At 40.9% G+C, this 22331-nt stretch overlaps 2 protein-coding genes across 5 annotated transcripts; one reads left to right on the top strand and one right to left on the bottom strand.

Annotated features, from left to right (window-relative positions):
- LOC118117927 (chemokine XC receptor 1) lies at positions 1 to 1868 on the bottom strand. Of its 3 annotated transcripts, none has more exons than XM_035170599.2 (2): positions 1788 to 1868; positions 1 to 1336 (listed from the first exon to the last, which is right to left on the bottom strand). In XM_035170599.2, exon 2 carries the CDS (start codon positions 1330 to 1332, stop codon positions 256 to 258), a length of 1077 nt encoding a protein of 358 aa, XP_035026490.2. In that variant the 5' UTR covers positions 1333 to 1336; positions 1788 to 1868; the 3' UTR covers positions 1 to 255. The 3 variants fall into 3 exon arrangements, with proteins under 3 accessions (XP_035026490.2, XP_035026489.2, XP_035026491.2); XM_035170598.2 differs by having other exon boundaries at positions 1783 to 1861; XM_035170600.2 differs by having other exon boundaries at positions 2 to 1354; positions 1788 to 1848.
- A 461-nt stretch (positions 1869 to 2329) lies between these two features.
- Positions 2330 to 21774, top strand: LOC118118051 (FYVE and coiled-coil domain-containing protein 1). 2 transcript variants are annotated; one of them, XM_035170850.2, is made up of 18 exons: positions 2330 to 2450; positions 3082 to 3164; positions 3805 to 3911; positions 4164 to 4289; positions 6993 to 7099; positions 7837 to 7980; positions 9061 to 9157; positions 9818 to 12241; positions 12786 to 12878; positions 13291 to 13409; positions 13551 to 13718; positions 13893 to 14033; positions 15611 to 15819; positions 15975 to 16110; positions 16629 to 16733; positions 17813 to 18023; positions 18924 to 19033; positions 19127 to 21774. In XM_035170850.2, exons 2-18 carry the CDS (start codon positions 3110 to 3112, stop codon positions 19200 to 19202), a joined length of 4428 nt encoding a protein of 1475 aa, XP_035026741.1. In that variant the 5' UTR covers positions 2330 to 2450; positions 3082 to 3109; the 3' UTR covers positions 19203 to 21774. The 2 variants fall into 2 exon arrangements, with proteins under 2 accessions (XP_035026741.1, XP_035026742.1); XM_035170851.2 differs by lacking the exon at positions 2330 to 2450 and adding an exon at positions 2564 to 2958.
- Positions 21775 to 22331: the final 557 nt, after the last annotated feature.

Raw genomic sequence — 22331 nt, 5'->3', positions numbered from 1 at the left:
AAAACAATAAGAAATAATTTAAAAGCAATTTGACGATCACACAGTAGAGCACAGAGACAGAAATAAAAAATGTTGCAAAAGTAAAATATGACCAAATAAAACATGATAAAATTATTAAAAGAGAAAGCTCAGCAGTAAGAATGTGTCTTTAAAATAGGTTTGTAAGAGCATGAGGAGTTTCCCAGACGGATCTTGCTCCAAAGAGCGGGAGCCCTGACAGAAAAGGTCCAATCATCTCTTCAACACCTACATCGACTACATGGAGAACTCTTCCCCACTCGTCATCGAAGTGATTGTAAGTCGGCTTTGTCTATTGCGGATGCTATTTGTGCTGTGGCCATAGCTCTTCAGCATTTTCTTCAGGTGATTCTTGAATTTAACCCCCACAAACACATAAAACACAGGGTTGAGGCAGCAGTGTGAAAAGGCCAAAATCCGGCAGACGTAAAAAGCATAGTCCAGTGGTCTCTCTGACTCACAAGCTGCGACCAAGACCTCTGAGTCAGCGGGTTGTTGCTTCCAGAGATAAAATGACTTTAGAAATATCACTATGTTGTAAGGTGCCCATCCCACAAAGAAAACGACCATGAGGGTGAAAATGAGCTTTAAGGTTTTGTTCTTTCTTCTTCGGGCAGTAGGACGCACCAGCCTGCAGATGATCTGACAATAGCAGAAGGTGAAAACCACAGAACTCAGTATGAAGAGGATATTCTGCTGGTAGATTCCAAATAAGCTCCAGAAAGAATTTGCGAACACACAGTGATTCTTGTCCATGACTTGGGTGAAGAGGAAGGCCGGACTGGCAATGAAGACACTGGCTGCCCAGATGATCACAGACGCTAAGACGCTGTAGAAGCCGGAGGTTGACACAATGTCAGACAGAGGATTCATGACAGCTACGTAGCGATGAGCGGTCATCAAGATGAGGAGGACACCGCTGCTGTAGAAACCAACGTAGAAGACAAAGTTCACTATTTTGCACGCAGCTTCCCCTAAATTCCACCCGTACACGTTGTAGTAGGCCCAGAAGGGCAGACCTGCGGTGAAGAAGAGGTCCGACACAGCCAGGTTCAGGATGAAGGTGTTGGTGAGCAATTTGAGATTCTCGTACTTGGCGAGGATCACAATCACCAGGATGTTGCCGAACAGACTGAGGACCACCACGATGGAGAGGAAAACCGGAGTGAAGATCGATCCAAACTGCAAGATGCTTGTTTTGTCACAGACTTCATCTCCATAGATACTGGAATAATAAGACAGGTCTACGGTTGTGTCGAAGGCTGAGCTGATGTCTGTGGTGTCTGTGCTCATGAAGTCGTCATCCGCAGCCATTTTCCTGCAAGAAGAAATAAATCTAAATGAAAAGAAGTAACCAGTAAATAACCTATATGTTGTTATGTTGTGTTTTCATGTAGGAATCCATCACAATGTTTTCAGGGAGTTTAAACATTTCGATTATAATAATCACTTTCCATAATGATTGTTTCTATTGTGCATTCACAAGGGATTTTTTTAGTGACTGGCCAGAGGTAAAGCATTTTGTTTCTTAAAGATCTTCTTCTTCTTATTATTTGAATGCCTGGATAAAATACACAAAAAAAACACAAAAAAAAAAACACATGCCTCTCTCTGAGTTGGAAAATATGAAAATGAATCCACATTATTATCATAAATATTATTAATAGAAAATACAAAACATTGTGCACAAAATTCTGTATCCTCAGATTCAGCCTCATGAAATCCCCCCCAGTGAACAAACTCTTAAGAAATATGGAAACATACTGAACCTCCACGAAGTTGTGCAGCCGCCAGCGCCCTTTCTGCAAATGCCAGTGAGAACCTGTCGAACTCGGGATGGTTCCTTATGTATCGACCACAAAGGTGAACAGAGAATCAGACCTCGTTTTCAGATCATCACATGTAACAGGACACTGGTCAGACTTTCAGAATTACTGATTGTTAGCTGACTCCAACACTATTGATGATCACTATAATTTTGTTATATTACAACTTTATTCTTGTAATATTTTGACTTCATTTTTATAATATTTAAACTTTGTTTTGTAAGATATGTTACAACTTCATCTTGTAGTAGTATGGTTTTATTTTTTCAATATTAAAACTTTATCCCTGTAATATTACGACTTTATTTTGTAATACTAGGACTTTAGTCTTGTAATATTATGATTTTCGTCCAGTAACATTACAAATGTATTCTTTTACGACTTTACAACTGTTTTTCTTGTAATATTGAGACTTTATTCTCGTAAAATTTACGACTTTTCTCTTGTAACCTGAAACTTTATCTCTGATTATCTTTAACTTGAAGTTCAGGGCGCCTATTGGTCCGTCAGACCCGTCAATCACTGACAGCACCCGCCCTCTGTGGTAGCAAGTTTCTGCGGGTTTCAGCCTCTAACCTGGATCCTGAACAACCGACAAGCGAACAAGTACGTGTCTCTATCAACTCTTTATTCAACATTCAGCTGTTTTCATTGCGACTTGACATCCAAACCGCGACGTCCAGGGAGGGAGAAGCCACACGGGGAGTGAGGAGACGAGGGGGGGGGGAACATGAGGAGCTGGGAGCAGGTGCAGCTCTTCCAGGTTCCATGAATCCCAGTGTTTACGTCGCAGCTCGTCGCGTCAGGAGGTTCGACCCAGATCTGAAATGTCTCTGGTGTGATGCTGTGGTTTGTTGTGGGCGCAGATCAGAGCGGGTTGTGTCACTGAGCCCTGAGAAGGACGATGCTGCTGTAAACCTGTCTCCTCATCGAGGTCTCCTCAGTCCTCTCGACACATTCAGGCTCCAAACATTTAGCTTCACACCAACAGGACTCATCAGACTTGTGTGTCACTCAGTAGTCTCTTGTTTTCAAGTTAGATCAGCACTATTTTAAATGTTTCCCTCCCTGTGGTTTGCAGCTCTGTCCCACTTTTACACTCACATGCTGTCAGGTATCATTGTTTTGTTGTTAATATATTCTTGACATTTCAGGGACAATGTTGACATCATGAGATCATTTCAGAAACGTGCACAAATGAAATTAAAATGTCTCTTGTTTTTAATCCCACGTGCAGAAGTCCCTGTCATCCCCCCCACCCCACAATGGCCTCATCGGTTGGAGATAATCAACTGCAGAGGATAATCAGAGATCTGGATGGTAATTAAACCGTCCACACATAGACCCGGACATAAACAACATATGTGTGTAACAGCACGCGGTGTTGCTGCATGTGTGTGCCACGCGACATGGACCCGCAATTAAAAGTAGAATGAAAAAATAAAGGGGGAGATATCAAGGCAAAACACAGGACAGAAGGAAAACAGCATTTTAATCCCGGGATAATTATTCACTGCAACATCTGGATCGGCCATAGATCTCTGTCAGGAAGTGGTTTGCAATTGATGATGGGATCCATGAATAATAGAAATGTTGCAAAAAGGATTTTGTGGGAGTTAGGGCAACAAAGCAATATCAATAATTATCACAATATATTTGTCATCAGTGGCAAAGGTTCGCTATATGTGGATATGATGCTTATGAGAGGACTGTTTGTGTTTGTCACTCTCTGTTCATATAGAAGAATTTAAAACATCAACCTTTCCTCAGGTTTAAAAATCAGTCTTTAAACCTAAAAGGAATAATAATGTGACATTTATCCACTGATTTGAACATTTTGATCTTATTATACTTTTTAGTGGGAGTAAAATAAGACATTCTACTGTCTACTGTTGCCTTCTGTGTGTACACAAGAATATAAGATGGTATTTGTGTGTGTTTGTGTTTTAATTTTGTTTAGATGCTGTGTTGGAGTTAAGTAAAGAACACAGGGAGTGTGGTGAACCCATCACTGATGACAGCTCCAACCTGCACAAGTTCTTCTATAAACTTGAATACCTGCTACAGGTAGGTACCTCCCCCACCCACTGTATTGATTGACCTTTTAATCACTAGTACAAAGTGAGAAGTGGCCGTCTTAAGTTTTCAGAAGTGATGGTATTGTCTTCAGATTGCATCTTTGATCCAATCTTTGTTTTCCTCGAATGTTCTTATCTAAGAGGCTGGAACCAATCAATGTTTGATTTTTTTCTGATAATTGACTAATAACACAATTCACATTGAGGACTTTGCTATAATAAGACGGCGTTTGTTTCTTAGTTTGACCAGAAAGAGAAGACAACCTTTCTTGGCCAGAGGAAAGACTACTGGGATTACTTCTGCGACTGCCTGATTAAGATCAAGGGAGCTAATGATGGCATCCGTTTTGTTAAGTCCATCCCTGAGGTAATCTTCCTGTGCAACACACACACACACACACACACACACACACAGTCACACTCTTGTTGTGTTCAGCCATGGCATGCAACACATATACATACACTGAAATGCGCAGTGACAGTGCAGCCATGTTGGTAATCCTCTGGTCCATCAGGTACAGTAAGTCTCTGTGCTGCTAATTCACTGCCTCACACGCTCCTGCACTGTTTCCTCCTCACCTTCTATCCCGAGGATTCACAGTGGTGAGCTTCACACTCGACTAACTGCACTTGACTTAGCCCTTGTTTGTACTGTCTTTAATTTGTGGCTTGTTTCATATTCTGTGGGCCTGGTGTTTACGTTTTTGTGCTTACAAACATTCAAACTGTTTAAAAAATGATTTACAAATTTAATGTTTTCATTAGCTTTGCCTCATGAGAGATTGCTTAGTCTATAAAAAAGTAGCTTTGAGAATTACAGTGTTTAATAAGAACCCTCTTTCCCATTGAGATGCGTAGATTTGCGACAGCAGGGCAGTGTGTGCGTGTGGGATGTGATTCCACTCCTGCAGTGGGCGGGCCAAACGTTTTTAGCTTTCATTGTCACAACAATGGCTAAAAACGTCGCTCTTGCCGGTCGTTCACAGCCTGTCGAGGAAGTAGAAGCAGAGCCGACAGTGAGGGCGAGCACAAGGACTCCACATCTGTAAAAATAGCAAGAAAACCAAAGGTTTTGACAGCAGCATAGACGAAGAGAGTTAACACATGGAGCCTAGCATCTCAACAACAGACTCGTTGACCTGTTTAGGGAGTTTAAAGAGCGACATGTTATTGAATGTGATTGAACAATGAACAGCCGGTGAAGTCAGTGTTTCCTATATAGTGTTTTTTTGTATGCTCAATGTGACTGAGCAGGGATTGATGAGTACTAAATGATGGGTAAATTCTTTGAGAATATTTTAATAACATAAAATAAAATTAGATTTTTTTTTATTACCATTTAAAGTGTGGTCCAACTGAGGCTTTTTGTGTTGGTGCAGACCGCCACAGAGAAATGTTACCAGGAGAAACACTGATAAGATATTTGGCGTCACATACATGAGACTCTCTTAGTGTTTAGTGATCACTGCTGAGGACACAGTTCCCAGCGTCTCTTGTGTTGAACTATAGCAACAGTGGAAAGTGAGGGTCAACCAAAAATATTGCAAAACAGTCAACTTAAAAGGTTTGTGTTGTACCCACCAATGGTATTTTTTGCATTTGGTGAATGGCGGGTGCTACTTGTCTTTGTTGATTTAGGAGTTTTTCTTCAAAAGTAACATAGTTCAGTTGATAGTAGCTGACGGCCATTTACTTCTTATTTGAAATATATTATAATGATATAATATAATACTAGAATATCACTCAGTAGAGTGTATACCTCCGCCAAAAACCAACAATCCCTTATAGAACCATATTTAAATGTGCTATTTGGATCAGACTCAAATAGCACACACCGCTATCAGTCCCCAAAATATGTCTGATTTTATTCTCTGAGAAATCAAGGGTAATGTTGAAAACGTTCAGAAAGTGAGTGAAAAGAGAGAAAGTGAAAAATAATTCATGGATCCGCTCCCTGATCCAGATCTGCTCCATAATATCGTGGGAACGTCTCTGATCCATTCCACATCCTTCCACCAAGTTTGTGTAGTTCTGCTAAATATAATATAATGTAAAATAATATTTTTACTCTTCTTGTGTCTTGTTGGTTAGTCACAGACATAAGGGAGCCTCCAGCTGGTGTCCTTATGGTAGATCTGTGAGTCTGTTGTCTTACCTAAAGCCCCCATCTGTCAACGTATTCCAGAGTCTGGGCTGGAGAGTGTCTACGCTGCGATGACCTTTTCACGTCTAAAATGTTTTTGAGCAAAATACACTTTCTCCAGGGTTATTTTAAAACGAAAGCTGACATGTCTGTGTGGAGCTGTACAACATTCACACCAGGAGGAAACCAGAAACCATAATTACAGATTCTTAACACCATTGTCAAAATTTGAGGACGATACAGCAAAGAGAAACATTTTTATCTTTTATTCCATCCTCTGTCAATTATTACTATTAAAGCCTCACTTATGTACAGTATTTCTTGTTTCTATATCATGTCTTCAAGCCCGCTGAATATAATTTTTTAAGCCTGTGTGTATGATCTGTCTTTGTCATGTGCCTTTGGTCATTTCCCAGTTTTGTCGCACCATGTGCTCTGTCAAATTTCCACCTTAGTGCACAAAAAAGATTTTGAAACAAAGATACAATTAGTGGATTTTCAGAAAAATTAACAACTATTTTGATTTGATTTTGGTAATTTTTCTAGAAAAAGCGAATCATAATTTGGTTTCATCTTCTCCAATGTGAGGACTTTCTCCTTTTTTGTTTTATATCAAAATAAGCTAAAACTTTTGGGTTTTCAGTTGTCAGAAGAATAAACACCTTTGAAGTTAACATCTTAGTCTCTGACAGTTTTAGCTGTTTTCTGACTTTTCTGTAGACTAAATAGGTAACTGATTTAGAAAGAAAAAAATGCACTGATGAATTGTTATTGAAAATAATTGATAGCTGCATCCTCAGTTAAGGACATGAAACTGAAAATGTGGTTGCATTCACTTGGAAAATATTCAGGTAGGGGAAACCCTTTTTCACTGTATGAGTCTGTAGAGTATAATACACTAAATTGAATATTTGTGTGCGTCCTCAGTTGAAGACGTCGCTGGGGAAAGGACGGGCCTTCATCCGCTACTCGCTCGTTCACCAGCGTCTTGCCGACACGCTGCAGCAGTGTCTTATAAACCAGAAAGTCACAAGGTCAGAGGAGACAGATCTACGCACACACATCTCTATTTTTTTTTTTACCACATTTGCTCTCTTGAAATTAGCTAGATGATTTGTGTCTTTTACAACACGGAAGATGGTTTGGTGGCATCGTTTCTCAAGAAGTGTCACTGTCCCTTTCGGATTTAAGTCCTTAGTTATGTTTTAACAGGAAAAAGAACCTGCCACACCTCTCACTTCCTCTCTTTCATTAAGCCCTTTATTTGACAAATATTTTACCAGATATAATTTTTCCATCGAGGACAAATTCATTTTAGACAGCTTGTCCTTAATGTGTCTGTTTGTGTGTCAGCTCTGTTCTGGTAATGCAACACTTGTACAGTTTAATCAGTCACACACAATCTATAGAAACCATCTAATTAACTTAAATGGAATAATTTTTGCAATTGTGATTTTTATTTAATGTCGTGCAGAAGGTTCGATGAGAAACTTATCACCACTCTCATGTCTGTACTTGTAAATATGAAGCTACAGCCAATGTTAGGTTAGCGTAGCTTTGCTTAGCTAAACAACCTGTCACATGTGTACCTGTGAGGAAGCTTTAAAGCTCCTCTCACATAAAATAACCTAATCTTAGCAGAAATTGCATGATATGAAGTCTAAATTGTATAAATCACATTGCTTAACAAACATTGTTTTGCATCTATTTAAACATGTGTGTGCTTACAATATATATTATTGTGGTTTATTGTTTGTTTATTCCAATACAGTGACTGGTATTATGCCCGGAGTCCATTCCTTAAGTGTCACCTCACCGCTGACATAATCAACCATCTTTATGAGCTCAACCAGATCCAATTTGACGTGGCGGCCAGAGGTTATGACCTTGATGCGGATTGGCCATCCTTTGCAAGGTAACAATAACCCACACTCACGACTGTTTGCACTTTGACAATGAGCAGCTTCCTTTTGTTTTTCTACAGGAAACACAGGTGTATTTCTGTATGTTGCAGTCATTCTTTTTGCTGTGTTGTGACAAAGACACTTGACTAACAAATGGAAGGTTATAGATCCTCCTGGGGTCGGAAGTTACTAGCAAATTGATCTGAGAAAGACCTAAATTGGGACACTTTGTAATAACAAAGCAATGTAGTGCATTTAATGTAAGATTACGGCGCTGTGGGTATTTCAGAAAGTGAAGAAACACTTAATTATCTGATCATTCTACACCTTCACAGCCCTTTTTTTGTTGCCTGAGGGTGTGTTAATGTGTGTCTAAGAGGATGTGGGTGCCGACAGTGTGTGAACATTAATCGCCATTGTTCATGTCAACACCTTTGCCAAAACTTTTCACTTCCTTGTCATCAATTTTCAGTCGCTCCACAGGCGATGGCCACAATTTTCTGAAGGGTAATTTCAGTTGTTGTTTCATGGAATCACATCACAGGGTTTATCGTTTAAAATTCTGTTGTATAATGCAGTGCAATGACGCCTACAATCACAGAAGCTGTGGCATGAAGAATTACCTGGTTGAAGTGACGTAAATGGAGCATTACCTCCGTCTGACAAATATTCATATTTAGCAGTATACAGCAGTGGGTTATACGGGAAGATAACATCTGTTCTCTAACATTTATCCTTACAAAGCTCATGATGTTTAGTCTTTTTTGACATAGTCAGAAAAGTGTTGATTCTATTATATGTTTCTTATTGAGGTCATAGTGGAGGGTGCAGTATTAAAACATCTGTGAATATAATGCATGAACATACCTCCCTATCATTAACAGTTATATTTGAGTGCATTATATTGTACAGAATACTCTAGGTTTCTATCAGATAGATCAATATCTGTGTTTGAAAGGGATAGTCTTTAATTGTTTTAAGTTATTGGGTACACCAAGTTATTATAATATATTTTAATTAAAACATTTTCACACGTTTGATTTAACAGGTGTTAAATGATCTTGACGTTGTTTTTTTTCATTGTGCTAAAGGCGAACGTTAAGCACAGCCTCACCAGCTTTCCTGTGGAATCCTCCGACTCGCTGCTCCAGCATCACCAGTTTGGTTAGCAGCTATTCACACTCACAGGTACTTGCACATACCAACAACATACCGAAATACAGCTGCATGTTAAAGTTGGAGTAACTAAAATATGGTTTGGACTTTAAATAGGTAAATATGACCATTGCAGAAAACACACAATGAAATGAATCTCCTCTATTACCTATGCATTCGTAATGTGTTCCTTTTTATTTCACGAATTGTGGCATGTGCTTGAGCAGCCGGCTTCTTGTGAATCACGGAGAACTACGTGAACTCATTAGACCATAATTGACTCATTATGGCTTGTAAGGCAGGTGAAGATTTGTCATTAGGAATGATCAGCTGATGACATTTCCAGAGCTGATAAATTCTCCCTCAACAACCATGGGTTCCTCTAAGCAACCGACTGAGGAGCTGCCCTAAATTTCATGAAGAAATGTCAGATGCAGGGAACCGGGGAAGGCCAAACAAAATTTGGGCAGAAAAACTAAGTAAAAACACCCACATTACAGCAAAGGGGCTTCTACAAGCAGTACAATGATCCAAAGCAGACCTTATGAGAAAACCCCTTAGCTGGCTACAACAATGTTTTCAACCTGTGTAATCTGCCGAAGATCATGATTTTTTTGCTGCAGGGATTGTATTTACTTATTTTCATGTCCAACATCATCTGACCACAGCTCTCTTGTTCCATCCACTCACCAGGCGCAGGAGTTTCTTCCAATCCCAGACTTCAGTCACAGTCTCCTTGGGGAACTGGGGGAACTGGGGGAACCCTCTCCCTGCAGTATTGCAGAGAATCTCCGCATTGAGCTCGACCAGTCCGAGCTCCGACAGCAGGAGCTTCTGGTGCAGGTTCAGGAGTTAAGCAACGAAGCTGCTGAGCTGAAAGGTGTGGTTAAAGACCTGCAAGGAGAGCTGGCAGCTCAGAAGTCGTCTGGACACTTGGCAGCAGCTGAAGCCAGTGATGGGGAGAAAACAAATCACCTTCACGCTTGTAGGGAAGCAATAAAAAGTGAACTTCAAGACAGACTTGCATCTGCCGAGAACAAAAATATGGAGCTTCTCTCTAAATTGGATGAATCACTGAAAGAAAAAGGCCAACAAACAGCAAGCTACTGTGACTCAGCCTGGAAGATCCAGGATCTTCTGGATAAACTTAAGACGGCAGAGGAGGAGAGACTGGCAGCAAAGAGAGAGTCTGAAGACAGGGCCAGAATCTCTGAGCGTCTAGCACAGGAACTCAAACTCAGGGAGCAAGAGTTGAGAGACAGTGAGGAGAAGCTAGCTGAAGTAAAATCTGGAGCCCATGACGAACAGGAGGAGGCGCTGAGACGGTTGGAGGAGCTCCACGGGGTCGTCGGTCGAATTCAAGGGGCGCTGAGTTTGAAAGAGAAGGAGACGGGGAACCTGAGAGCCCAGCTTCAGGGTCTACAAGCATCACTGGAGTGCAGGGAGCGGCAAGCAGAGGACCTGAGGAAAAGGCTGTGGGAGGAGAGGGTGGAGGTAGAGCAGAGATGTAGGAGTGGGGGCAGCCAGAATGAGGAACCCGAGAGCCTAATGCTAGATTTAAGAAAAGCCCTAAAAAACAGAGGGAAAGAGCTTGCTGTTAGTTCAGAGAGAATAAAACACTTGGAGGAGCAGGTGGAGAAGTTAAACATTGAGAAAGAAAGTCTGAGCTCTAGACTCACTGATGATGAAGTCACTGCCTGTGATCAAGCCGAGAATGTTGAGGACTTCAAAACACAATGCAGCAATCTCATGGAAAGAAACACAAGGCTAATGCAAACAGTGAAGAAGAGTGAGGATAATGTCACAGAGCTAACAGAGAGCAGGGCAGCCTTGTTAGATCAGCTCGCCACTTTGAGGGCATCGGAGAAGCACTTAAAAAGTAGAGTAGAGGCTACAAATGTGTGTGTGGAGGCCCGGGAGAAGAAGCTGCTAGATGAAAACCTGCATTTGGAAGAGACTGTTCAAAATGCACTTGTCCAGAAGGAAGTGTCAGATGCTCAGTTGAAGAAGCTTGAGGAGGAGAACAGAGACCTTCTGGAGGTTCAATCCTTGTTGAGGAAGCAGTTAGCGAGAACACAACAGGAGTTGGACTCTCTCGCCACCGAAGCTGCAAAGTTGGACAAGAACCTCACAGTGTCGCAAAGAAGCCAAGCGGAGTTACTTGAAAAACTAGAGGAGACTGAGGCAAAGTTGAGAAACCAGACTGTTAAATGTGGACTTCTTCAGGCTCGAGCAGAGGAACTGGAGAGCATGAGCGGAGAGCTGCACGATGAAAAGGGAGCTGCAGAGAGTAATGAGAAAATGCAGAAGCTTCACGATGAGCATCCGAGTTCCTCCATGGAAACCAAAGAGGGTTCATTCAGGCTGGTGATAGCTGAGGCTCAACTGGAGCTCAACCTAAGGGAGGTGCACCGGCTCCGGGAGGAGGTGGTGGAGCTCAGGGCTCAGCTGCTGGCCGGAACTGAGGAGAGAGTGAAAGTTCAGGCCCTCCAGGAGGTGACGGAGTCCTCCAGAGAAGACCTCCGAGTTTTAGCAGAACAACTCAAGGCCCAGGTGGAGGAGCTAAACCGCAAGCACGTGGACGAGATTCTCCAGTCCCGAGAGCGAGAAGAATCTCTCAGTCGTGAGCGAGACGGTGAGGCCCAGGCTCGAGCAGGTCTGGCTGCAGAAGTGACCGCCTGCAGAGAGGAGCTGAACAAACTGAAGATGCGCTACGAAGCCTTGTGTTTGGAGAACAGTGATTCCAGGGAGGCGCTGCATAGAGCCAACACAGAAACAGCTGAGCTTGGCGTGCATGTTTGTATGCTCACCGCTGACAATGAAGAGGCCCGTCTGCGCTTTGAGGGCCTGTCGACAAGGCTGCAAGAGCTGGAGGACAAGGCGTCTCAGGAAGCTAAGAGGCGGAAGAGCTGCATGCAGGAATTACGGCAAGAGAACCAGCAACTCCTCAATCAGCTCCATAATGAGGACGGTCTGTTGGCAACCAAGCAGAAGCTGCAGAAGCTGAGCGAGGCCCAGCAGGAGGCTGAATCTCAGCAGGACACGAACCAGGAGCAGATCCAGGCACTCCGCTTCCAGCTCAGCAGCCAGACCATGAGCCACGACAGCCGGCTCCAGGTCAGATACAAACAAGTTAACTATGTCCACTATATAAACGTTTTATTCGTCATTGTATTCAAATGCTTTTAAGTAACCACGTTAGAGAGTTAGAGGAAGAGAGAAACCCGATTTTTCAGAGTGTTGATTTGTTGACCATGTATACAGGAAATTTGTTTTTTGCAAAAGATTCTACATGTGAAAATGCATAATTTCTGGGCGAGGGCCAAACATTTTGGGTCTGGAAACATTCTGGTTTCCATTTCTACCAATCACGTTTAAGAAAGGCTTTAATTTCCCATACGCAAAAAGTCTGTGTGGAGCACAAAAGAAGTGCAACACATTGACCAACATGCTTTAGCTATCAGCTTTTTAATTTATCTTACATTGCTAGTCGGACTGCAAGCAGTGCACAGTGAACAGAAGAGTCTGGATATCCACTGTCTGCTCCGGAAGCCCCAAAATATTTGCCGCTGCCCCCAGAGGCTTATATGTCATCAGATGAGAGCTGATGGGCTTTTGAGATTGTATATATTGATAATCTGTGATTCATATTCTCACCCAGAGTGTGAACCAAGAGCTACAGGAAGTGAAATTACATCTGACGACGGAGCAGGAGAAAGTGGTCGATCTGCAGAACAAACTCAAAGAGCTAAAGGTGAGAGGATAACCTGCTTCTGACAAAGTTTTGTTCCGTGTTATAATAAAACACAGGCAGCATCTCTAGCCCCCGTCCACATTTTGTTTTGACATTCACTAACAACGTTGTCTAGCAGTCAGAAGCAGAGTTGATGTTTTACTGCACAAATCTTCAGTGGTTGTGGAAGTGGAAATGAAACCATGTTAAACGTGGTCTATGCTGCAGACAACACCGGGATAGAAAGTCTCTCATAGAGTGTATATACATTTATCTTTATGTAAACATGTGTGTCTCAGATTGATGGATGAAAATGCTAATCTGCAAATGAAACATTGTTTTTTTTGCAACTGAAGTAATCAAAATGTTATGGTCACGAGCATAATTCACAAAGAACCAGAAATAATGCCTCGCTTTGCTGTGCTGATCGCAGGCTGAGAATCAGAGATATTGCCAACAGATTGAGGAGAAAAACATCCAGATGGCCGAGTCTGAAAATCTCATGCAGCAGAAAGAAGACGAGATAATCCATCTGAAAGGGAATTTATCAAGGTGAGATACTGTATTCATAATCACACATTCTGGACCAAATTAAAGCTCTGTGAAATTAAATGTTTCCAATCTCGGGTGTTTGTTTTTTTTACATAGTTTGCCTTTTTCGAGGAAATCTGCATTTTTCTTTCTCGCACGCAGGTCTGAGTCTGGTCTCGAAGCCGCTCAGCGGACATGTCAGGAGATGAGTGAAAATCTACGGAGAGTCACGAAGGACAAACAGAGCTTTGATCTGAAGACAGCTGCTGAACTCGATGACCTCTACCGCACCAAAATCAATCTGGAGGAAAGACTCATAGAACTCATCAGGTATAAACACACTTAAAATATCCCCAGATTTAGTCTCTCTGATCTACTTTTGCTTATGATTAAGTTGAGCTTCAGTATGTCTAGATCTCCTCTTTTTAAAATGGCTTCCACCAGAAACCCAGCTTGTATAATCTACATTAAGATTTTAATTGTGGTGGATTTTGCTCTTTGCAGGGAGAAAGATGCACTTTGGCAGAAATCCGATGCCTTGGAGTTTGAGCAGAAGCTGCGGGATGAGGAGACGGAGAGGGACGTGAACTACTGTCTGGGCTGTCACAGTCAGTTCAGCTGGTGGCTCCGCAAGTACAACTGCAGGTCAGATGCTCCTCTGTGTAATAAACACATACACATGTCACTATGGCAACCAATTACAGTACCATCAGTGCTACTGGTTTTTAACTAGTAGTGTAATGACGGTTGATAGCTTGTTTGGCCTGTGGTAATGCTGGTTGCAGCTTTTATTCTGAAATGGCAAAAGTGACCTGCAGTAATAGAGACTCGGCAAATAATGACCGGCTTTGGAACTGTGGAAAACCCTGAAGCCACTGCTGCTGCAGAGCTGTGCATCTGTTTATTCAAAGTTTTGTGAAGCTCCACTCAGAATGCAGCATCCGGAACTGGTCACTCCCAGCCGCTCCTGCTACAGAGCGCTGGTCACATGTTTATTCAAAGCCTTTCAATATAAATAAATCGCTCATCCAACTCGCAGTAAATTCAACACTGCACTTCTTTGACCCCTTAATACACATTGTACTGTGTGAAACAACACTCAGTATTTGGTCTAAAAGACTGTCTCCTATGCGCAATCTACCCATATGTCATATGATGGTTTTGTGCATTTTTGCCACGTAAACAAGATGTTTTTCCTTGTCCTCGCTTATGTCAAAATACACAACAGGAACTGAGTCCGTGACGTCCAGTGGCATTTTGTTTCTGTATTTCACTTCTCATTTTGACTTATTAAACTGGGAAGTCAAATATCCCCACCAGACTCAGTTGTGTCCATCAAAGCTCCACATTCAGGAACCGTGATGTCTCCTGCACCTCAACTAAGTCAACATGTGATGGCTGTTAACAGTTCTCGTATTAAAAAGAATGGCACTAAGTAGAGAGCTTACCTTTACCCAACAACCCCCTTAAGAAACCACATTTAAAGTCACTACATTCACATTTTTGGGGGGATCTGCGCCACCCTCATAAATAATAGTCCTCCAAACGTAAAATATTTAAAAAAAACGTCCCATCTCACAATGTTTAAGAAAGTATGAAGACATTGCTGTTTATACTTTAGGAGTCTATGTGAAAGCAACAAGGAAATCACACACTGTTTCGAGAAGATTAGCCGTGGATTCAACGGTGTTTAGCAAATTGTTGATGACAGATGTAAGACAAAAAAAAAGGCAGATTTAACAATAACATTAACATCACAATAGCAACAATTTTAACAAAAACTACCCCTCAATCAAACAATATATTCATTATATCCTGTTTCCACTGGTTTTCCTGCCTTAAAAAAACGTTGTATTTGTCTTACACAATCAGACCAGACTCTAATCACAGAGAGAGAGACTTGTTAGCCCTTAGTATCACTGAAGGGACTCGAGTTATCACTATTGTTGACCAGTCTGAGGCGATAACTATAAATAACTGTACTGATACTGTACTTCTTAAAGACCTTTTGAGATTAAAACATGTGTTTGTGGTTTACTTATTGTCTTTGTATGTTTAAAGTCAAAAAATTCTCTTTTTAGGAATTGATTTAAAACGTGACCCAAAAAGCTTCACTTACTCACACACTAATTAATCCTCGACACGATAATGCATTTCAAAAATAATGAGCCTTTCTACCCGCTCCCTTCATCTCCATCACGTTGTATCTGCTGTTTTTCTAGACTGTGTGGGCGTCCCTTCTGCTACTACTGCTGCAGCAACACAGTGAGCACCCAACAGGGCGGCAACAGAGAACGCTGCTGCACGGACTGTTACAACCAGCACAGTGCAGTGGTGGAGCGCCACCCGCAGGAGGAAGTGATGCACAGCACACCAGGGACACCTTTCAGCCGCTTGCTGCAGGCGGGGAGAGCTGTGACTGCTGGGCCAGGTGAGAGAACACACAGAAAGACAAACACACACACACCTCTCTGTTAAATAAAAGGTATTGGCACGCTTGATTTAAAACTCACTCATGTGTTGATAATGGGATCCACAGCACGGTGAGAGTGCAATGAAAACACAAAGATATTGTTTGTTTTCCAGGACCGGATGAAAATGAGAAACAGGATGATGGTGTTTTTGACATCATCACAGACGAAGAAGTGAGCGTCGTCAGTGACTCCCTCTCTTTTGCCACCGCTTGCTCTTCTGAGCACGGACAGCAGGGGGCAGCACAGCTGTAAGTATCTTGCATGGAGCCACTGACGAGGGGCAAAGAGACTGAGGCACATGGAGTTCACACATGACACCTTCTCCTTAGTGTGTCTCAGCTTGATTCTTGAATATTCACAGCCACAAAACCAGAAGTATTTGCAGCAGTGAAAAAGAAATTCAGCAGAAATTATCTTTAAAAATGTATTTTTATTAATGTTACTCATGATTGAGTTGTATTTTTTCAGCTTATAGGTTTCTGCATACATTGTCTATATCAAAGACTTACTACTCTAACACACATTTTGCACTTTGGCATTCCCTGCACAAATGTACATTACAAATCTGTTTATTTTATAACACATTTTCAAATTTCAGACCTTTTAAAATAGATTTTCTACCCCATTTGTTTTTATTTTCCAGAGTAGATCTAATTTTCTTTGACACTCATCATCAGAATATGCATTAGTGTGGCAGTGAAATCCCCCACAAACTGATAAACAGTAAATTATTTTAAAATGACAAGTGTCTGTCTCTTGTTTCTAGAAGCAGCAGTGCCAGTGCAGGAGACATCACATCAGAGGATACTGAGGACCTCGGTGCCTCCGTGCAGGATGCAGAGATCTGCCTGCTGAAGTCTGGAGAACTCACGTGAGTTTATCACATGCAGTGAAAGTTACACTGAATGCAGCAGTTCTGTGTTAAACTACCGATGCAGTCACAAGTTACAGATAAACTCTCAGAGGAAGTTTCCTAATAATAGCAACTCCTGGAGAAAACTTAAAGCCAAGAGCAGAAAAACAGGAAGTGAAATATGAAACTAATCTACAAGCTGCATGAGAAGCTTCCCTAAATGTTACCGGGGTCGTAATTGTGTGACCTCTGTTCTTATTTAGACTTGTCTTTATCCTGGCCTCTTTTGTAGCAGTTGTAAAGTATGGATGTTGACCTCATTTTTGCCCACTGGGATTTTAGAAAGTACTCACCTCAGCTCAGTCCTTTTCCGTTCTTGTCAAGTTTTAGTCTTTTTTTCTAACTTGTGTAGACTATACTAAAATCAGTCCAACACGTAGAGATATTGTACTTAATGTAAGAAAGATAGTTTCATTGCATTTTCATCGGTTAAATTGATTTCATTTCAGGATAATTCACTAAAGATACAACATCCTCAGACAGAAACGTAGAAATTAAAACATCAATTTAAACAGGATTTAATTCATAAATAATAGTAATAATAATAAAATAACCCCAGTGGCACAAAGGAATCAGCATAGCATAACATTAACTTTAACAAACACATAAGGGCTCTTCCATAGTCCTTAATCAGAAACACTCTACATCCCCAGTGTCATTTGCACAAAACTAGATATAATATAAACAGACAAACAAAGCAACATTCTGTCAAAATAAACAATGTACTCACAGACTAAATAAATAAACTTTGACAAGTACATTTGAGGTAAACAAATAAATCTTAAAGCCCTGAAAGGAACAATAAACAGTTTTATTTATTTGTTTATGCTTCAATAATAGTTAATGAAATATTGTTTGATTGTTGTTTGGAAGCAAGCGATTTGATCAACCTGATTTCCTGGAAACTGTGACAGCATTTTTACTTCCTTTTGATCAAAGATTTTATTGAGATAATAGTTAAATTACTTGTCCGTTGCAGCTCTTCAACTTTATAAACTTCTCTTGTTGTGTCCTGGTATTTTTTCCCCGCTCTTCAGACTCTCGGTCCACTTCTCGATCGATGACATCTCCGGGTTTGGGGACAGCTCCCAAGAGCTTTTCATCAAATCCAGCTGTTACAGCACCATCCCCATCACCATGAGCAGCCCTGGTCCCACTGTTACCTGGACCTTCACCTCTGAGCCCAAGAGCATCTCCTTCAGTGTGGTGTACAGGGAGAGCGCAGAGACGCCGCTGGAGCAGGCCAAGGTGAGACACTGGGATGTGTGTGAAGTGGGCGTGAACACACAATGCCTGCTTTTAGGGATGGGCTCCAGTTGCTGGTTCAATTCTGTATGCCAACGAATCCCTTCTCGAAACTTTTGCTTGTCTCTTGCATTACAGATACAGTATATGCAAAGACTCCACAAAGACATTCTATTTCTGTGACCCTCTGACTGAGCATGCCGGTTAATAAAAACTATATGACAATGCTAAAGGGGTCACCTGAATTCCTGAAACTCCAGCGATTGCAGATTAGCACTTGAAGAGCCAGATATTTCCTGCAGGAGTTGGTAGAGACCAGAAACAAAGCCAAAAGAGTGTGAACGGTCACAAACAGGATCTCAAGGGATGCTTATTTTGCTTTGTAATGTGCTGGATGTGTATTTAAACACCTGTTTGCATATAAACTTTGAGGGTGATGATGTGTCAGTGTTGTGTTCACAGTTTGTGCAGCTCTCAGGTAGCTCATGAATATCAGCACTTTGGATTATCGCACTAATGTCAGACTTGAGTCAATAATACTATTCGTAAATGCTGCATTTGTGGAAGGAGGGATTGGAGTGTCTTTAATATTTATCTACCCTCCAACTTGAGATAGATAAGTTGTCTGCCTCAGCATACAGCTGGTGTTACACTGTAATCTGTCCCCCTGTTAGATTCTGTGACCTATAGTGAAACAACGACGGCAGCTTCAGGTTACATGTTCTGCATCATGCATGTAGGATTCCCACAGATTCAAAGCTGGAAGCAGATTTGATAAATCGTGTCGTCTTCCATCCCCACATCCTCCTTTCATTCGCTCACACTTTCAGAATTTGTCCTTCATGTATGCAGATCTATTTCTCTGCCGTAACTATAAATGTCAAATCCGATTCCTCTGTGCAGGTTTTGATCCCACTGACTCGCTGTAACTCCCACAAAGAGACGATCCAGGGGGAACTGAAAGTCAGGAACCCTGGAGAATACACACTCATCTTTGACAACTCCTTCTCCAGGTCAGTCGCCCCGTCCTGTTTTTCAGTTCTTTTTCACCAGGAGGAGCAATATCAAACGTAAAGCAAACATTTCTGTCTTTTACTGTGAATCAGGTTCATCTCAAAGAAAGTGCTGTATCACCTGAGTCTGGACAGGCCCGTGGTCTACGACGGCACCGACCTCCTCTGAGCGGGACAGCAGGCGCCGTGAGCAGGTGTGAAACTGACTCTCGAAACGTTCACTCTGAGTGTTTCAAGCTCATGCGCATGATTTCGAGGTCCTTGGGTCGGAGTCCACCGACGTTCATCAGCCTCACGGGAAGGTTCTGGCTTTTATTCTTTTTTAAACGTCTCCCTCAGCGTGCGGCTTGCTGACGATTTCTGATCATAAGAAAGCTGAACAAAGGCAAAAATCTGTGGAGTAAAACAATGTTGTTCTAGTGAGTGTGAGCATGCACTACCTTTTATAAAAGCTGGTTTAAATGTAGCATTAAAGACCCTAAAAGTTACTCAATGAATAAAGGTTTGTGGCATATTTGAGTGTGAACAACTTAACTTATGTGGCAGGTTTGTGAGATGCAGGTCATGTGGCATCTTTATGACAAAGTAAAGCTGCAGTTTGCTTCATCGTCGACTTTTTTAAGTTTTGTTCCCTTTATCTGCCTCTCGTGAAGACTACTGTTGAATAGTAAAACATACTGTAACCATAGGATTAATGTGCACAGTGAGAAATGTTCCAGTAGAAGTGGGTGAAATGGTTAAAATCCTCTCTTACGGTATTTATAATGTTATGTTAGTATATCAGCATTTATTCTGATTTAACACATTTATGGAAAATCAATAGAGAAACTGTTTATAGATAAGAAGAAGCAGAGGAGTCTACTTATACTTTATCATAATTATGCTGAAATATAATATTCAAGCTCAGTACTGATAGAAGTCAGTGCTGCTCAGTGATTTGCACAGTGGTCTAACTCTCAGAGATGCTGAACAGAGAGTTACATGTAATGTCCATGAGACATGACGGCAAACAGAGTTGATTTGTGTGTGTGTGTGTGTGTGTGTGTGTGTGTGTGTGTGCGTGTGTGTGCGCACAGCGTGTTGTGGATAGTAAAGTTGAGTTTCAGGTTTTACTGTGTCGTCAATAGAGCCCGACTGATACGGCCCAATGCCGATATTAGAAAATAAAAAATTTCAGATGGCGATACATCTGCTGATATAAATGTATACAGAGTTTAAGCATTAAATTTGTTCTAAATGTTTATTATAGATAAATGAAAACACAAATTCAACCAAATATGGAGAACTTAAATTAGAAACTTAAATATCAATCCAAAATATGAAGATAAATGCACATCTCTTCTGAATTGTTTATTCTGTAAAATAAAAGTTTTCATATCGGTGCATGTGCTGTGAAAGGCTCATATCAGAGGATCTTTATTGGCTAATAGATAAATTCGTCCGGCTCTAGTTGACAACGTGAGATTAAATCCCAAGATTCTGTTGAGTCGTTTGTTTTACTTACTTAAATCAATGGAAAATCACTAGAACCCTGATTTCACTTTGAGCTCGACCCACGTGGTTTTACTTTCTTAAATGTTAACAAACTATTTCAAGTAACTTTTTATTGGAGAAACACATCACAATATGCACTGTAGTCTGTAGTCTGACTGTTGCCTTTTCAGCTGTGAGGTTTGTTTTTGTTTTTGCAATGATGATAAAGAATAAGTGGAAGAAGCAGGACTCCTGCAAAAGCTGCAGAACCAGCACATCGTTCATTTTAAATTGTCTTAACTAAACAGGCTTTAATTCAGTGCAGGGTTTCTGATGATTGAAGATGAAGAAAGAGAAGAATGTGGTTTCTATAGATGGAAACACATATCATATCATACATTTCAGTGCTTTAAATATTTAGTGTTTAATATGAATCATCATCAATCTTTAAAAACAAAGATGATTCTGTAATAGATTTAGTGAAGAGATCAGTTATTAGGATCAATAAATGATACCAATCAATAATACTTTTATATAGAGAGCTTTTCTAGATGTTTGCCGCTCAGTAGCTGTTTACTGTTGCTGTGTGATGTTCTGGATGCGTTTCGCAGTGTGTCAGACAGAATACAGTCTTCAAATCATACAAATCCAAAAATCTGCTTTATACTTGAAGTCGAAGTCCCACGTGGGCTTTTTTTTGTTTTCAATCAATAATCCTCTTTTGAGTGTCTTAGAACTTGAATTATTACACTGACTCATTTTCCAAAGTGTCTTCCAACATTTTGAAACCATTTTGTAACTTTAATATATATTTTCAGCATAACTGACATGAGGAAGACATTTTACTTTCTAAGAAAATTCACTTTTTATACATGTCGAAGTAAGAGGAGTGATTCGTTGCCAAATATTCTGGGGGAACATATCTGTCTATTTTATTGTTCTTAAAAAGGGAGTTTATGTTTTGAAGACATTGCGACATGACTGCCGTATCATGCACTTTTGAAAAGGGCTTCTTATTTTTCTTTTTTTTCTCAGTCTGCATCCCATAAGCCTTTGTGCCAGTCGATGAATGGTTTTCTTTTCCTGTGCATCTAGTGAGTGTTTAGACGTTTACAGCTGGATTTACCAGAGAGAAGCTCCAACTCTCTGACTTAACCTGTGAATGATTGTTGGCAATGTTTTATTTGAAATGTCATTTACACACTAAGCATTTATAATAGAATGGATTCATGACTGTGGAGGAATAAATAAGGATCGTGTGATAACTGCTTGTGAGTGCTGGTCAGTTTTTGTTTATTAAAAAGCGTTTTTTGACACTAAGATCCTGCACGACCTGGTGTTTGCATTAAGTTTATACAATATACTTTTTGTTTCCGGTCAGCTAGAATTGCACTGAGTAGAGCACACACCTCCACCAAGGTCCAACAGGCCCTGTAAATTCAATCAAGCTGCACCAAAGTTCCCACACTCAGGAATCAGTTCCCTAAATGTTTAGATTTGTTTTCATCAAGATCCATGAATCATTCCCTGGGAAAACTGTCAAAGTTAATGAAAGTGATGAAACAAAGTCCTGGGTCTCTCCCCTGAGGGGCTCCTTCCCTCAACCACATCCTTCCATCAAATTACGTTGAAACCCGCTCTGTAGATTTTGTGTAATGTTGCTTTAAACAAACCAATGAAATATAAACCAATGAATAAACAAAAGGGGGGGAAACTTAACATCCGTGGTGAAGATAATGAACAAAATGTGCTGAGTTTTACAGAAAATGATTCGTCACATGCAGAAATACATGTTTCGTCAATAATTTATTTCCATAAGTTCCAT

The sequence above is a fragment of the Hippoglossus stenolepis genome, chromosome 11 (assembly GCF_022539355.2).
Source record: "Hippoglossus stenolepis isolate QCI-W04-F060 chromosome 11, HSTE1.2, whole genome shotgun sequence".
Lineage (NCBI taxonomy): Eukaryota > Metazoa > Chordata > Actinopteri > Pleuronectiformes > Pleuronectidae > Hippoglossus > Hippoglossus stenolepis.
This window is presented reverse-complemented; position numbering and strand designations above follow the sequence as displayed.

Excerpts from the sequence above, each read along its gene's own strand:
- LOC118117927 (XM_035170599.2), bottom strand. The coding sequence starts at position 1,332 with ATGGCTGCGGATGACGACTTCATGAGCACAGACACCACAGACATCAGC.
- LOC118118051 (XM_035170850.2), top strand. The coding sequence starts at position 3,110 with ATGGCCTCATCGGTTGGAGATAATCAACTGCAGAGGATAATCAGAGAT. Across the intron at positions 3,165-3,804 it reads GATAATCAGAGATCTGGATG|ATGCTGTGTTGGAGTTAAGT; the intron begins GTAATTAAACCG and ends AATTTTGTTTAG. Across the intron at positions 19,034-19,126 it reads TTTGACAACTCCTTCTCCAG|GTTCATCTCAAAGAAAGTGC; the intron begins GTCAGTCGCCCC and ends ACTGTGAATCAG.